Consider the following 14,791-nt stretch of genomic DNA (forward strand, 5'->3'; position numbering starts at 1 on the left):
TCGACAGAATGAAAATCAAAATTGTATTAATTTTTTATATACCAGAAAATACTGTGTTCTACATCTGAACACCAAAGGAGCCATGCTCCTTCATCCGCTATTTAATAGTCGCGCCAGCGGCTTACTGACTACGCATGCGCATATTCATAATATACTATGCAACTAACCGGAAGTGTACCCTACCTTCATGGGCGCCGCCATGTTTTTTTTTTGAGTACTCATAAATAAACAAATACAAAACGTGCAAATTATTATTTTATAACATGCCATTTATAAATATATCTTTTGTTAGCCAGTTAGTGTTATTATCCACCTTGTCGCTGATACAAAATATCGTTAATATCACGCATAAAAAGTAGAAAATGGGAGAAAACTGTCGTGCATATGAACGGGGGCATATGCAAAGAATGCTGGGATTGAATTTTAGAAAAGCGCCCCCTGTGTCAATAACTAGATTCAAAAAATTGCCAGTTTTTAGACGGAACGCTCGAGTTTTCAGCTTGCAAGTGGAAGGTGGGCAGTGCGGTTACCATTGCAATGGTAACGATGGTATAATACGTCCCTTGTTTAACACAATAGGCTGTTATCATGGTAAAAATTGCCAATTTTTGTCCAATTTTTTTACACATTACAGAAAATCTATACCTGCACTGCTGCAGGGTTTGACGTCGTGTACGCACGTGAACTGTTTTCATCAGAGGGAAAGTGGGAATTAGTTGTCATATAAACGTATATCAAGTAACAATTAATTATATTTTATCATGAATCAATACAAATAACATTGCCAATCTTAACCCCTGGCGCGACACCAAGGGCTGAGCCCTGTATAATATTATATCATTATACAAAACAACAAAGACAACTTTGAAACAGAACAAAAAAGTAACTCAACCCACCAACATTCAGGAGCAAGTGTCATGTCCTTAATCAAACCTACCTTTTTGTAAATGACTGCTATCTAAACAATTGGAATCTCCATAGAGCACGATGCGGCCACCTGTCGCTGAGACCTGGTGTAACCCCAGGATGGGTACGTCCTCCTCGGTGACTGTCTCCCCCTTCAGGACTTCATGACCTTGGTCTTTTAAAGTCTGTCGTACTAGCACACCGCTGGCAGGAAATTTGGCAATGCTTCCCCCAGAGGCGTAGTACACTACAATACAAACGTAATGAACACAGTATATGATGTCAATATGTCGGCTACTTCTTGACCGAAAATCGACGAAACTCTTACCAGTCATCACGGTACATTACTGAGCGTCACATGGTGATGGATTTTGTAATTTCTTTTTTGCTATTTGTATTATAAATACTTACTATCATGCCCTCCAAGTGCAAAGTCACCCTCATATACTTGATCACTGAAAGCCATACTGAATGGAGCTAATAGGTCATTCAAGGCTGGGACATTAGCGCCACCTGTGTCGGGCATCCACCATTGTCTGAAGATACAGCCATAAAAAAATTAGTAAATTACAAATGCGTGTATTTAAAACAGCTTTACACCTTAACTAATGATATAATCTGATCATTACTGTAAAAATTTGCTGATTGGAAAGTACACATTGTTGAGGAAGCTCTTTTCCGTGCTGTATAAAATGTATTACTGAAAGAAAGAAGTTTAGAATGCTCCAGATGTGCTACAATGTGAATACTATGATATTCAGAGTTTTCTTTTGAGCAATGTCCTGAAGCAGCAAACATCAATATACAGGTATCATATTTCCTGCAACCATTGTAACAAACAGTTTTCTACAGCCCTGATGTATTCACGTCCCAGTTGAACCATCCAAAAAGGCACAATGGGTAATTCAGTCAACCTCTATCAATGAAAAGATGCAGCATCAGCTTCACACCCTTCAACAGATTCTTGTCCCGTGTTTTTTGTTCCCCCATACCTGGTGTTCTCGTCATAAAATTTGACTTTGCGCATGACTTGCACATTGTACCAGTCACTGAATATCATGACGGACAGGCCGTTGTCCACATCTCTCTTGAGTTTGGAGATCTCCTCCGGGAAGTACTCTTCTTCTGCATCAACGATGATCAACGTCCCTGGGGAGAAATTGGCAAAACGACAAACGTAAGGGAGTTGTTCCATTAGGGAGTTTTGAGCTTTAACATGACTAAACTTATGTCATAACCTCATGATATCCAATATGAGGATCCATCTGTACATGTGAATGGAAGGGGTGATATTCAATGCCAATGATGCCCCATTTTGACCTTTCTGTGATGCCTTCAGAGCTGACATTGAAACCACAAACTGGGTGGATTAGTTGAAAATGTATATGTTCCAAAGAACAAAGTCTTCACAACAGATATTATGAGAAGTTAAGGGACATATTTTCTGACCAGATACACTAATGGGCCTGTGTGTCTACCTATCTGATTCTAACGTGGCAAAACTTTATCACTTGAAACAACTGGCTTTCTGTTAAATCTCATCAGGAATATGCAAATTTGAGGGGCAGCCATTCAGCAAAATTACCGGTAAGATTATGAGCAACTTGGCAGTTTGTTTGTTTGGTGGAGACGCAGTTGTATACAAGTAAACATTGGTCCGCCCTCTGCTTGTGCCAAATCTTGATAATCAATGAAATGAATATTTTCCCAGTTATCAGAGCTGGATTGTGATTGAACCAGCAAGGTAAATTTCCCAATTGATTAATGTTTGCGTAATCATGCAAAATCTCTTTGAAATTTTAAATTTTAAAATTATAAAGGATTTACACATGCTTTTGGAAAATACAGACTTCAACACTGCAACCATTGTAAGCATGTCATAAAGAAACACGGGGGTTAAGTTTACATTTTGTGTGGAAATGACTTACCCTTGTCACCCTCACAGTTCAGTACAAACATATTGTTTTCCATGGTCAAATTGGACATTTACATACACAGACTTGACCCGTTTCACAACCATGGTTTCACCCAAACCCATTGTGATCAATGACTGTGGACCTGTTAACAGGTAAATGGCCAGTATAGCTTAGTTTTTACCAAGCAAATTGAACTCGTGCATGCCCTTATGTAGAGCCTGACGCTGCAAAATTCTTGCAGATCACTTTTTGGAATGCTTGGCCTGCAGAGAGAAGGAATTGCAATCGGAGGAATCAGGAGAGCCCATAGTTTTTAATACATCTCATCAGTTTCATCCCAAGACCAGCAGGTGACTTTGTATCCTCGACTGATGTACAAGAGCTCTGGGAAGTTGCGAGTGAACAATGTTGGGCATGGACTTACCATACTGCTTGGCATCAAAACATGTAAGAGGGGCACCCAGGACTTCAACAAAGAAACCTGCATCTCTCAAATGCTGATACATGTCTTTGAAATTGGTATGGATGTGGTCTCCATTCCTGACAGAAACAAATGGACAAAATTACAGTCAAGCATTATCTGTTGTTGAAAAAAAACATCTTCATACGGTACTTGTATGATGGTATTGTTACTTAATTTTCAGAAATGTTGACTTATAATACACTAAACTTTCAAGCTAATTTGGTTTACAGTAACCAAGATTTAGTACAATTATCAATAGAATCTACCAATGTTTGAATGTTTTATCCTAAATTCCTGATCAACGGACTAATCTCACGCAATTACTTATGCAATCCTTGCAGTCATTTTCTGATCAAAACTTTGACACATTATCTGATGTTTCAGTGTCTGCACAAAGCCAAAAAAAGATCATGGTAGGTTGGGTGAAACTTGCTACTCTGACAAAATGAACCAAATGGATTGATCTGGTATATTACACATACAAAACAGTCCCTGAAACGTCAGAACAAAAATACAAGCTTTATCATAGGGTGTTAATCACCACCCCTGTGCATGAGCATTCCAGTTTGTAATTTCACAAATGTAACAAGCAGGGAACATCAAATTATCCATCATGCTCACACACACAGATAAAAACACAAGCTGGAAAGGTTTCACACAAGGACTTACCAGTCCAGGGGATCGTTTTTCATGCGCAAGTTATCTCTCGGGAAGTATCCTGGTGGATATCGCAAATTGTGGTACTGGTCCCATAGGATACGCCGACTGCGCGCCGGTGTGGGAATGACTTTCACTTTGATGGCTAATTTCAGCTGTGATCTCCGCGGTTCCACCTCTCCTTCCTGTTTCCACAACAAAGCAATTCAAAACGGAAGATGATTTTGTATGGTCTACCTACTGCAGTTTGGATAATCATCGGTGTGTCCTTTACGGACAGCCCCTTGTCGACTCATTACTGACACACGAGTTTCCCTTGAAGCAAAGAATCTTCACACCATGCCTTGATAATTTTGGAAATTCTCACAGGAGCTCAAAGAGCTGAGACATCAGTATTCAAAGGCACACTGATCTACGTTCGAAATGTATTGCTAATGGGCACACCAAGTTCTACCCTTTCATCCATCTTCCCTGCATATAGACACACCCATCCCATTGAAAACAACAGGAATATACCAAAGTACGCTGGTAAAAGGGGGCGCCAAGGAATTTGACTGCTACAATTGTATATAGAATGCAGCATTGAGAGGTGGACAGACAGAAGGGTACATAAATAGTACTGTATTTTGTGAGCTATCAGATATCACATTTACTTGCACAAAGGAGATAAATTGAAAGAAAAAAATTAAAACAAGTTTTACTTTGTTAAAAACAAACACAGATATTCAGTATTTTAATAAGACTCATGTTTCTGTGATCAAGTTCAGCCTGTATAGGTCTGTGAACTTGGACTTGAGCTTGGTTGGATTGATTGTCAAAAAATCTGTTGTGTGAAACACCGTACATCTCTTTGAATGTAAAAAAAACAAGTTGACCCACTAATGAGTATAATTCATTTTGCGTTTCAAGCTAGATCCTCAGTTTGATTTTGTCAGTGTACCTACCTCTGGTGGCGATTCCACAGTTAAAGTAACCTGACCCTGGGCTATGCCTTCCCATGATGCCGCGGTCTTGGATGCTGTTATAGACACTGCTAAGTAGCCAGACCAGGGCCACAGTGTGGGTGAATGGGAGAGAGCAACCTGTCAGGAAACAGGGTAAGAAAATGTTTACCATGTGAAAAAAGTCTGACACCTTTGCCGATACGGTTTTATGTACCTGAATAGAGCACCAAACCTTGAATATTGAACTATTTTCAAAGTCATTTCACACGTTTTGAAACTTTTCTGTATGTTGGGTAAGAGAAAAGAAATTGAAGGTAATGAAGGTACTAGAAGCCCAAAATCATTACACAATGGTAATTTCCTCATTTTCTTTTCATTCCCAAGTTCAAAACAATGGAATCCAATGTTTCCACAGAATTCTGTTTGCAAAAAATCTACTCTCAAAATGATGACACTTTCATCTGAACAGCTAATACTGAGTTATACACTATGTTTATCTTTTCAATAAGGACACAAATTTTATGCTGGCAATAGACCGTGTTTTAGTAATAACCATACTTTCAGGCAGTGTTGCTTGTTACTGATGACATAGCTTCTGAAATTGTTGAGATTCCACAGACAGTTTACTGAAGTTTCCCCTGACAGAAAAAAGTTACAAGCAATGGGGGATGGTATAAGGGGCCGTCGATAATAAAAGCTGATGCAAGACAAACGTAATTCTTTCGTTTAGGGAGAGGGGGTAAAAGCTCATTTCGTTTTGTGTGCGTCAAAATCGATAAGGATTTTCGTCTATTGTTTTCTAAATCATGACCACTTGCGCTTGTGGGAAAAATGTGGAGCTGAAATTACTGCAGGATTCTGGAGTGAAAAAAAAAGAGTTCAAACATGAATTTACAAAAGAAACACAGTCGCAATTTTACTTTTGAATTGAAATTGATTAACTTTTCTGTATAGAGCTGCCCAGTACGCAGACCGGTAAACCGACATTTTGCGCGTAAAATTTTCTGTGTCTTAAAAGGTGAAACGCGTAAAGTGGAGGTTTAATAATTAATGTGCACTTCCGGTATTTTTTCATGGGCCTGTGAGTGTGGGTTTGTCAGAAACGGCACCATAATACAAAATTGATTTCACACAAGAACTTTCGTTTTGAGGGGGGAGGGAGGGGGTTTAAAGTAAAATGAAGGAATTACATTTCTTGTGCGTCAGCTTTTCTTATCGACGGCCCCTAAATGTTACCCTAATTTCTAAACCATGCACCTGTGTACCTTCACCTGAGTAGATTGTTTGAAAATACTGCTATCTCACAGTGCAGTGCCCTGTCAACAACCTTAGTACAAAGATTAAATGATTACAAGTCTCACGCAACCACGGGGAACTTATCACGAAGGGCTATAAGCAAAATATTATTTAGGTGTATATTATACTCTTTCAGATAACATAATCATACATTACTGATTGCAGTCTGCAGTTGTACATTTAAAATGTTGATACCTGATAACTCCTTAACCCTGTCACCACCATGGTGTGACCCAAACTTGTTGCTATCGATGATGTTTACAGGGAATTGGAGTAAACAGGTTCCATCGTCCACAGATTAATGATGATCTTGAGTGGGTTAATGTCGGAAACTGTGAAGGATGGAACTATATATGTTCTAAATAACCTGTATTTTACCAGATTCAGGTGGCTTGAGTACAGAACCATGGTGCTCTTTAGGTCAATCTAATTGACCACTGACTCAATACAAGTTCTCTTTCAATTGAGAACATTTTTAAAATGTCACATGTCCTGGTACTGAGACGACTGGAAGAAATTTCAAGAAAATCCTTGATTGACTCAAAGAGAATTCACAGTTAACCTGTTTCCCTGTAAACAGATCTGCAATCACCATTGATAACAATAGGTTTGGGCCAAACCACTTAGATGAAAGAGTGAAAAGATATCTAGAATGTTGGAGGGTACATTGTACATGAGAGCAGATATGCTGCTGTATAAGCCCTGGAGAAAGTGCTGAATTCACATAGTGAGGATACTCACTTCAATGTAGTTGCCATTCTGCGGTGTGTATGGCTGCCACACTGGTTTATCAACGATTCTGCCTGTCACTCCCATACCATTCAGTATTGTAACCTTGATGGCAAAGCGGGAAGCAAATATTAGGAAAAAATACTTTATGTTCCAGTAAAAAATGTAACTCTCTCACTTTTGTGGCACATGCTACCTAAAAGAGCTCTTTATTACAACCATAAAATTTCTGTCCTTTAATAAAACGTGACATGAGGGTCTGAATATTTTGTCATCAAATTTTACCCCTGTCACCCAGTGCAGGGTGAAGAATAGGTCGCGTTTGTATTGCACTCACGAAAACACGAACACATTACAAGCAGTATGACCGGCTGTTGACTTTGTCACAGTGAGTAATATACGATACTGTGTGGCATATTGTCTACTTGAATACACACTTACGTTGACAACTGTTGGCATAGCTCCATAATATATAGACTGCGTGCAATATGGCCACATATACGGACACTCGGTAAGATCAATATAGCTGGGACTCAGACTGTAAACAGTTGAGAGGCAAGAGAAATGAAAACATTATCAAGTGTTCTAGTGTAGTACAGTTTATAATTTCCTGCAATAAAAGATTATAAATGTCACTGCACTTTTTACAAGATATCAAGTCTACTTTACCTGTAAATTTCAGGATATTAGAGGTTGAATGATGAAATAGTTCTAACTAACGGGAATTTACTTTTGACTGGAAGATAAAATATTTGAGAAAGTTCTTTTTGTCGATACAAATCTTTGCATTATGATTGTCAGCATGCTTTCTGCTGCACCTTGGTACTGTAATACAAGTCTTTTTAGCTAGGATCTTTTTTTAGCAAATTTACCTAAGTCTGTAAATTTGCTATTTTAGGATGAACCTAATTTAAACTTTCCCTTTATTTACCATGGTTTGGATGTCATTTTAGCTCAATTAAAAAACATACTGATTGCAATGAAAATGCCAAGAAAGGCATGCAGCTAATTCAAAGTGTTTTACAGTATTCAATTTCAAGGGCCAACTGCACGGATGAAACTACCTAGCACACAAGTATTGTATGAAGGTAAACACATGCATCAAGTGAACATCTGCTATCGTAATAACTATGTGTTTGATTTACTAAACCGAATGGCTTCATAAATTACATATCAAAATTTGCACTCGACAAAATTAATTGCAATTTTCATTGTTTGCGCTTCCGTTTTGTTGTTACCTGGCCTGAGGTTTATAGCTGCTGAGTATCTGATATGCCTTGACCAGGTCAAGTTTTCCGTGACCCTGTTCAAACATGTTGACGGCTGGCAGTCTCCTGGCCGACGCCATCAGGGCTTGCTTCATGCTGGCGGGGTTCACCACATGGAGGCGCTGTAACACTGCGCTGTAAGAGGAAGGCGGGCAAGACTTGAAATAGGAAAGGTGATGTTTAACAGGGCACTGCCCTCAAACGCTTGCATTTGACAGGGTTTATACAATTAGTCAAATACTATAATGCATGACAGGATGACGTTATCTCATCATGGGGGAAATTTTTCAAAGAGACTCGTGTTTTAAAAATCTTTCCAACCATTTATTTCTGAGTATCATGTGCCAAATTCTTAAAATGTTGGTCATTATACAGAGACTTTCACACAGTCATTTCTAACTGCACTCATGCTGCCCTCTAGAGTAAAGCAATATTGAACTCAACCCTTGAGGGTGCTTTGTCACACTCAAGGTCTGTGAGAGCATTTTGCCAGAAACTGCATGCTGCTTTTGTAACTCGGGCATACAACATATTTCTACCAGCTACCATAAACGATAGAGCCACCTTGTGTTCAAAAGAGTCTTTGAGTCACGGAATAATTCGAGGGCCAGTAGCTGTAACTTTTGGTGATTTTTCACTATTTTTGTGTTGTACGCCAAATGCAAGTTCTTGTTCTACTCCTAAAGCATATTGAAACACCAACCATTTAGTTTGTAAACAAAGCGTCTGTATTTGTAAAATGCACTGACATTGTTTACATTTGAATTCTTGTTTGTACCAGGATTCACTTGTTAACAGTAACAATAACAATACAGTCAACACATGAACAGGCTGAGTTGAAAAGCTGAATACCGTGTATATCAACATCCTTTGGGAGAAGAACCAGAAGCTGTAGTTGACATTATAAAGAAATAGTGAAAAACATCTCTGAAAGTTACAGTTGCTAGTTCATTAACCAAATAACATATCATGCTTACTTGAGTGAAATTTGATAAGTGAGCGACAATAACAAAAGGGTCATAAGGCTGGTGGTGTAAATCTGATTAACAAATGTGATTTTTTTTAATGAAAGTGCCTCCACAGCAACAGAAATTTCACTATTGTAAACATTAAACTGTTACGGTGAGAGGAAAATCAAAAATACGTATATTTGCAGTATTTTGCTGCAGATTACCTTGCCAGAAGGGAGACAGCTCCAGCGACGACAGGTGACGCTACCGATGTCCCTGATAGAGTACGGCAGCCGTTTTTGATTCCTGATCCCCTCACAGCTGATCCGTAGGTGACAATGTCCGGCTTCACTCTTCCATAGCCACCTGGCAATTCCTGGAGAAAATGAAATGCGAACGTTGTGAAGTGAGTATCTTCTGCAATATTGGGGTTGCCATAAGAGCTGGCTTGTGAGTCTTTCAAAGGTACTGAAGTGACGTTAGGTTGAACTTTGGGTGGTTTGTTTTTCACTATTTGGGTTTTTATTCAGAACTGCAATATCTAGTTCTACTCCCAAAAGCATGCTGAGATGCACAGTGTTCAGTTTTTCAACTCAGCCTGTACAAGTGAAAACTGATGTGCTATTGTTGACAAGTGAATCATGGTCAACACTAGAATTCAGATGTAATGATAACATTGCATTTTACATGCATACTAGTAGACGCTGTGTTAACAAGCGAAATAGTAGGTATTTCAACATGCTTTCGGGAGTAGAACTTGCAACTGACAAACAAACATAGTGAAAAAAATCATCAAAAAATTTAAACTACCGGCCATTTGACTTCCTTGGGTGTTTATATGTAAAACTTTCTCAAATTGAAACGGCCATTTAATAAATTCTGAAGAAATATTCCCTAGATGCCTATTAACTTTACCTTTTATGTTAGGAAATGTTGTGATAGAGCATCTAGGAATTACGTATTTTTATTGACAATTTCTTCTTTCATCTTTAATGTTTTTAACAAAATTTCCAAATCTGCAAAAGACATCAACTGGGAGGGCCACATCTGGAATGGCAAGGAATCTCAAAAACTGGGGGAATATTTGACAATGCTTTATTTCATCTTTAATATTTTGACAAAATTTCCCAATTTGCAAAATATTCAATGAGAAAGGCCACATCAGGGATGGCAAGAAATCTGAAAACTAGGAGGAATATTTTTTTTACCCAGGTTGTCATTCCTCTGGAAGAAAACCTGGCGATATTATCTTCAAAGTTGATTCCACCGACTCCTATGACGTCCATCTGATCAGCAGGGTTGTTCAGTGTCCTGTCAAGCAGAAAAAAAAAAAAATTCTCATGTAGCAAAAGTGGCCCAGCAGCACGGAAATCTGGAAATCCACATCACAAAGCCATAAGATTCAATTTCTTTTATAAATTTAACCCTTGTGGAGTGATTAGAAATATGTGAAAGAATCAGATGGTGGAAAATTTCAATTTGGCATGGTCATATGTTGACGCAACTTCAGTTATAACAGAACAAATGTGTGCCTGCCTGATGGGGATGAGAACCAGTTTTTTATTGAGGAAACCAACAGCTTCAACTTTTCATAAAAGGCAAGCCACACTTTGGCGATAAATAGGTTTTCCAGTATCAGTAATCACAGTTTTACTCTTTTTTCCGAAACAGTGCACACTGAAATTTGGACTTTTCACAGATTCAACACATTGGGGTAAAGTTCCCTTAATAATGATAGCAAGAGATAAATGTGGAATTCCGGTTTTGAAATGATTGCTATTTTCAGCTTATACAGTCACAGAAATAGCCAAACTCCCTAAACTTTTACACAGTGTTGGATATTTTTGGATAGCTTGACACTGATAATGTCTGTTTACAATGCAACTGTACGCTGCATTCCTTGCTGAAAAGCAAAAAAAAAAGTTTTATAAGTCATTGACCTGACAGGGTACCAAAGTAAATATACCAAATATGACCTTTAGACAACGAGGCCAGGATGGTCTGCTGTCCAGACATAAACATAAATGGTACATGCACTAAGTTTGGCTGAGAATTTATGAGAAGCCGGAAATCAATTACATTTGCCAAAGAACATGCTTCTTGCTTGTTTGGCTGTCTTCAAAGGCAATAGAAATACACGGCATTATTTGCATCACATTATTCTAGTCTGTGCACTTACCCGTAGAGGGGACCATCATTGCCAATGGCTGACACCATGATTACTTTGTTGGCAGTCAACTCCCACACCTACAAATGATTGAAACAATGTACAAATTAAGGTAGAACAGAAATTCAGGCACTCAAGCTTTTTCAATATTCTTTTGACCTACCACTTGTGGGGGCTCATGGAGTAATTAGAGTTTTCACTAGCGTAGTTATGTGTAAAATCAGGAATTCCATTTTCCCCCATCGAGATAACACAGACATGATTGATAGCCATTTTGAATTTAAAATCTCTCAAAATATTGGGTAATATGTTTTGCTAGTACTGAAATTTGCATGTTTCCCCCGATTTTTATTCTTGATTTTGAGAGAGAATGGTTGAAAGTTTGCTGAGAAAAGTTTGTGCAAAACTTTAAGTCTTTCATTTTTGAGGAAAAAAAAATTGTGCAAAACTTCCCACAGGGAGGGTCATATCCACAATGGCAGTTTTCCCATGTACATACACAGAGGATTATGAATAGTATAATGAGGACATGAATATCACACACTATGGGGTGTTACGGCCATGAAACAGGATCATATTAACCTCTTCAACCCTATTCCCTGAAATCGCGTTCACTCCACTCTCGCCATCGCCATCGGTATCAATGGGTTTCAGCCAAACCATGGTGGTGAAAGAAAGGATTCACATTTCAGGTATATTTTACAGAAAAAATGAAAAATTTTTACACTTTCATGTATTGTGGGTGGCAACGCGTGCATGAAAATATGACACGGTAATTGCCTGGCAACCAACTGTAAAATTAACGAGAGATCAAAGCATGCTAATGCTAGGATACGCTTCGGGGCGCCAGTCCTCCTCCTACTCAGATGGTGTACATGTAGAATTCTTGTCATGGAATTTTTGGGTAATTCTCACTGTGCTAAGAGCGATTTAGTTCAAAGTCTCAAAGCAGCCATTTATTGGAATATTACTTCAATGGGGAATTTATGAATATGATTATCTGAATAACTTTGTTATCCCTTGGATGTATCAACACAAAGAGACTTTCAAGGTTTCAGTGAAACAGAGGGTTGAGACAAAGTTAAGTACCTGGCTACAATGTTCTGGTGCCATTGACTGTGTACCTCAGACATCATACACTATCACGCAGTATACACAAAACAATTTATTCTAACCTACGCAGACCTTCTGAACCACCTACATGGAGTTATGGGGTCTAAATTGCAAAAGTACAGCCACCCAATGGTCTCAATGGTCAGATCCTAATAATTAGGCTCAGATTGCATAAAATGTAAGTGCATGTTATTCTTGCTTTATTATATTTCCTTTGCTCTAATGTCTTCCTAAAGTTCATGTTAAATATCAGGTTATGCTGTCACTTTTTCATTCTAAAATTTTTGTAAGGATGTGTACATCCATTGTACATAGTATACAAATTTTTTCCTGTAACAGAGTGCGACATACTGATCATAGTCACAGGTTGTTGGGCAATATTGTATTTGGAGAGGATTTTTGGGAAATGATAAAAACAGTACTACATTGAATAGTTGTCAAAGTCTGTAACAGACTGGATGATAAAAATAATCCTCTGAAATCTCACCAATCAATTAGTGTGATTTGGGGATTTATTTCATACCATCAGTTAATATTAATATTGTAAAATAATCCATGCCTTTTACCACCTCAGTTGTTGGTCATTTATTATAGCTATAAACTGCACTTTTAATGTGAACCTGACACCAAAAGCGAACCTGAAACCAAACTATTGACCAAGGAGTGAAGGATTAAATGGTGGCTGTTCATGTTCAAAGTCTCTGTGGTTGACTTGACCTTGCATCACCCAGCCTGGAACTGTTACAGATTGATCACGGTCCTGATCCATGTCAGAGTAACTCTTTTTTGTAGGCAATCATAACGCATATTCTGTTTTCACCTTTAATCGTACATTGTACAGTTAAGGTAATATGCGCCTCAAAAGTGAAAGACTTAAACTTTTGCTGAAACTTATCCTCAATGAAACTTTCGACAATTCTCTGACCAAAGCAAGAATAAAATCAGGGGTCACCATGCAAAATTTGGTTCTTGAGAGACAAATTACCTAAGATTTCCTGATATTGGAATTCAAAATGGCCACTATCCCTGAGTTAACTCTATGGGGAAAAATAAAATTTTGATATTTTGAAAAAATAAGCTGGTGAAAACTTCCCTTCACCAAGAGCTTTAACATGAACCCCCACAAAGGGCAGATCAGAAGAGAATTGATAAAATTTGAAAGCCTGAATTTCTGTCTCCGAGGCGCATTCTACCTTAATCCTAGAAGTTTAGCTCACAAATCAAAGTTTAAACCTGAGCTTTAACACTTAAAATACAAGTGAGGCTGACACTTTCACATCCTCCAATAAATACCTTTACTTTGCTCGTATTTATATACAATCATAAAAAAAACAAGAAGAAGAAGAGCAAATATATTATAGAATTCATCCATTAGGCAGGGTTTAGTCTCAGAAACAGCTGTAAACACAGCTGTTAGAAAGCTAAGGCACTGTTAACTCACAACACCTAGAAGGACAAGCACATGAGAAGTGCAGTGTCCTGTTCAAGGACACAGTATTATGCCCCTGCTGGGGCTTGACCTCACTGTATTGTGATCATGATACTCTTGTTCCAGACACCGCACAACCATTATGCCTGCTAAAACCATGGCTTAATCACCGTCCCTCCACAATAGCTGTGACTCTGGAAAACTTTTTCCTATATCTAAGCTCATTATGTCAACTGCTGATTTTTGTACTGCACCCAAAAGCATGTTGAGATACACAGTATCCAACTTATCAACTCAGCCTGTACGTGTGAAGACTGCATTGCCATTGTTGACTGGCGATTTCTGGGTCTGGACTAGAATTATACTGTATCAAACAGTTATAGTGCATTGTACACACATAGACACTATGTCAACAAACTAAATAGTAAGTGTTTAAACTTTCTTTGGGGAGTAGAACAATAAATTGCAATTGACACACAAAACAGCGATAGTGAAATGTCATCAAAGGTCACAGGTAGCCTTTTAACAGACCATTTTGACATTCTTGTGGCCTATAATTTTTGATGGTATGTACACACCTGAAGAAAGTGGACCCATTTTCCTTATGGTATTGACATGTGCTTATCTGGAGGGGGTCCCTCAGTGAGGCAAAAGTAATTAAATCCTTTGTTTTGTGCCCAAGCGAGCAAACATTGTACCATGTTAATTGATGGTTTTAACGAAAAGGTACACACTGTCTAATTTTACAGGTCTTTACAGCACAGCTTTTCTGCCTATAAATTTTTGATCACAAATTATGTAAAGTGCACTACAGATGCCTGTATGCTTGCAGAATGTCACAATTTTTATCAATTCCGGAGAGGTTGGGGGGGGGGGCAGTAGGAGGGGGTGAAAAAGAAGTTTCTGCTTTAATTCTTAATGGCCACAAACATTCAATGGAAACAATCTTGTTA

The 14,791-nt window shown here is 38.3% G+C and overlaps 1 protein-coding gene across 1 annotated transcript in view; it reads right to left on the minus strand.

The window, feature by feature from the left end:
* LOC139147781 (membrane-bound transcription factor site-1 protease-like) overlaps positions 1–14,791 on the minus strand; it is a 44,112-nt gene that overhangs the window by 6,790 nt on the left and 22,531 nt on the right. The window contains exons 9-20 of the mRNA XM_070718985.1: positions 11,309–11,376; positions 10,338–10,440; positions 9,354–9,505; positions 8,150–8,314; positions 7,353–7,449; positions 6,924–7,016; positions 4,887–5,024; positions 3,955–4,127; positions 3,247–3,362; positions 1,899–2,055; positions 1,318–1,442; positions 938–1,153 (exon numbers count right to left, since the gene is read on the minus strand). Coding sequence (XP_070575086.1) covers positions 938–1,153; positions 1,318–1,442; positions 1,899–2,055; positions 3,247–3,362; positions 3,955–4,127; positions 4,887–5,024; positions 6,924–7,016; positions 7,353–7,449; positions 8,150–8,314; positions 9,354–9,505; positions 10,338–10,440; positions 11,309–11,376 — 1,603 coding nt within the window. The remainder of the gene's footprint in view (positions 1–937; positions 1,154–1,317; positions 1,443–1,898; positions 2,056–3,246; positions 3,363–3,954; positions 4,128–4,886; positions 5,025–6,923; positions 7,017–7,352; positions 7,450–8,149; positions 8,315–9,353; positions 9,506–10,337; positions 10,441–11,308; positions 11,377–14,791) is intronic.

This window comes from Ptychodera flava, chromosome 13 (genome assembly GCF_041260155.1).
Source record: "Ptychodera flava strain L36383 chromosome 13, AS_Pfla_20210202, whole genome shotgun sequence".
Lineage (NCBI taxonomy): Eukaryota > Metazoa > Hemichordata > Enteropneusta > Ptychoderidae > Ptychodera > Ptychodera flava.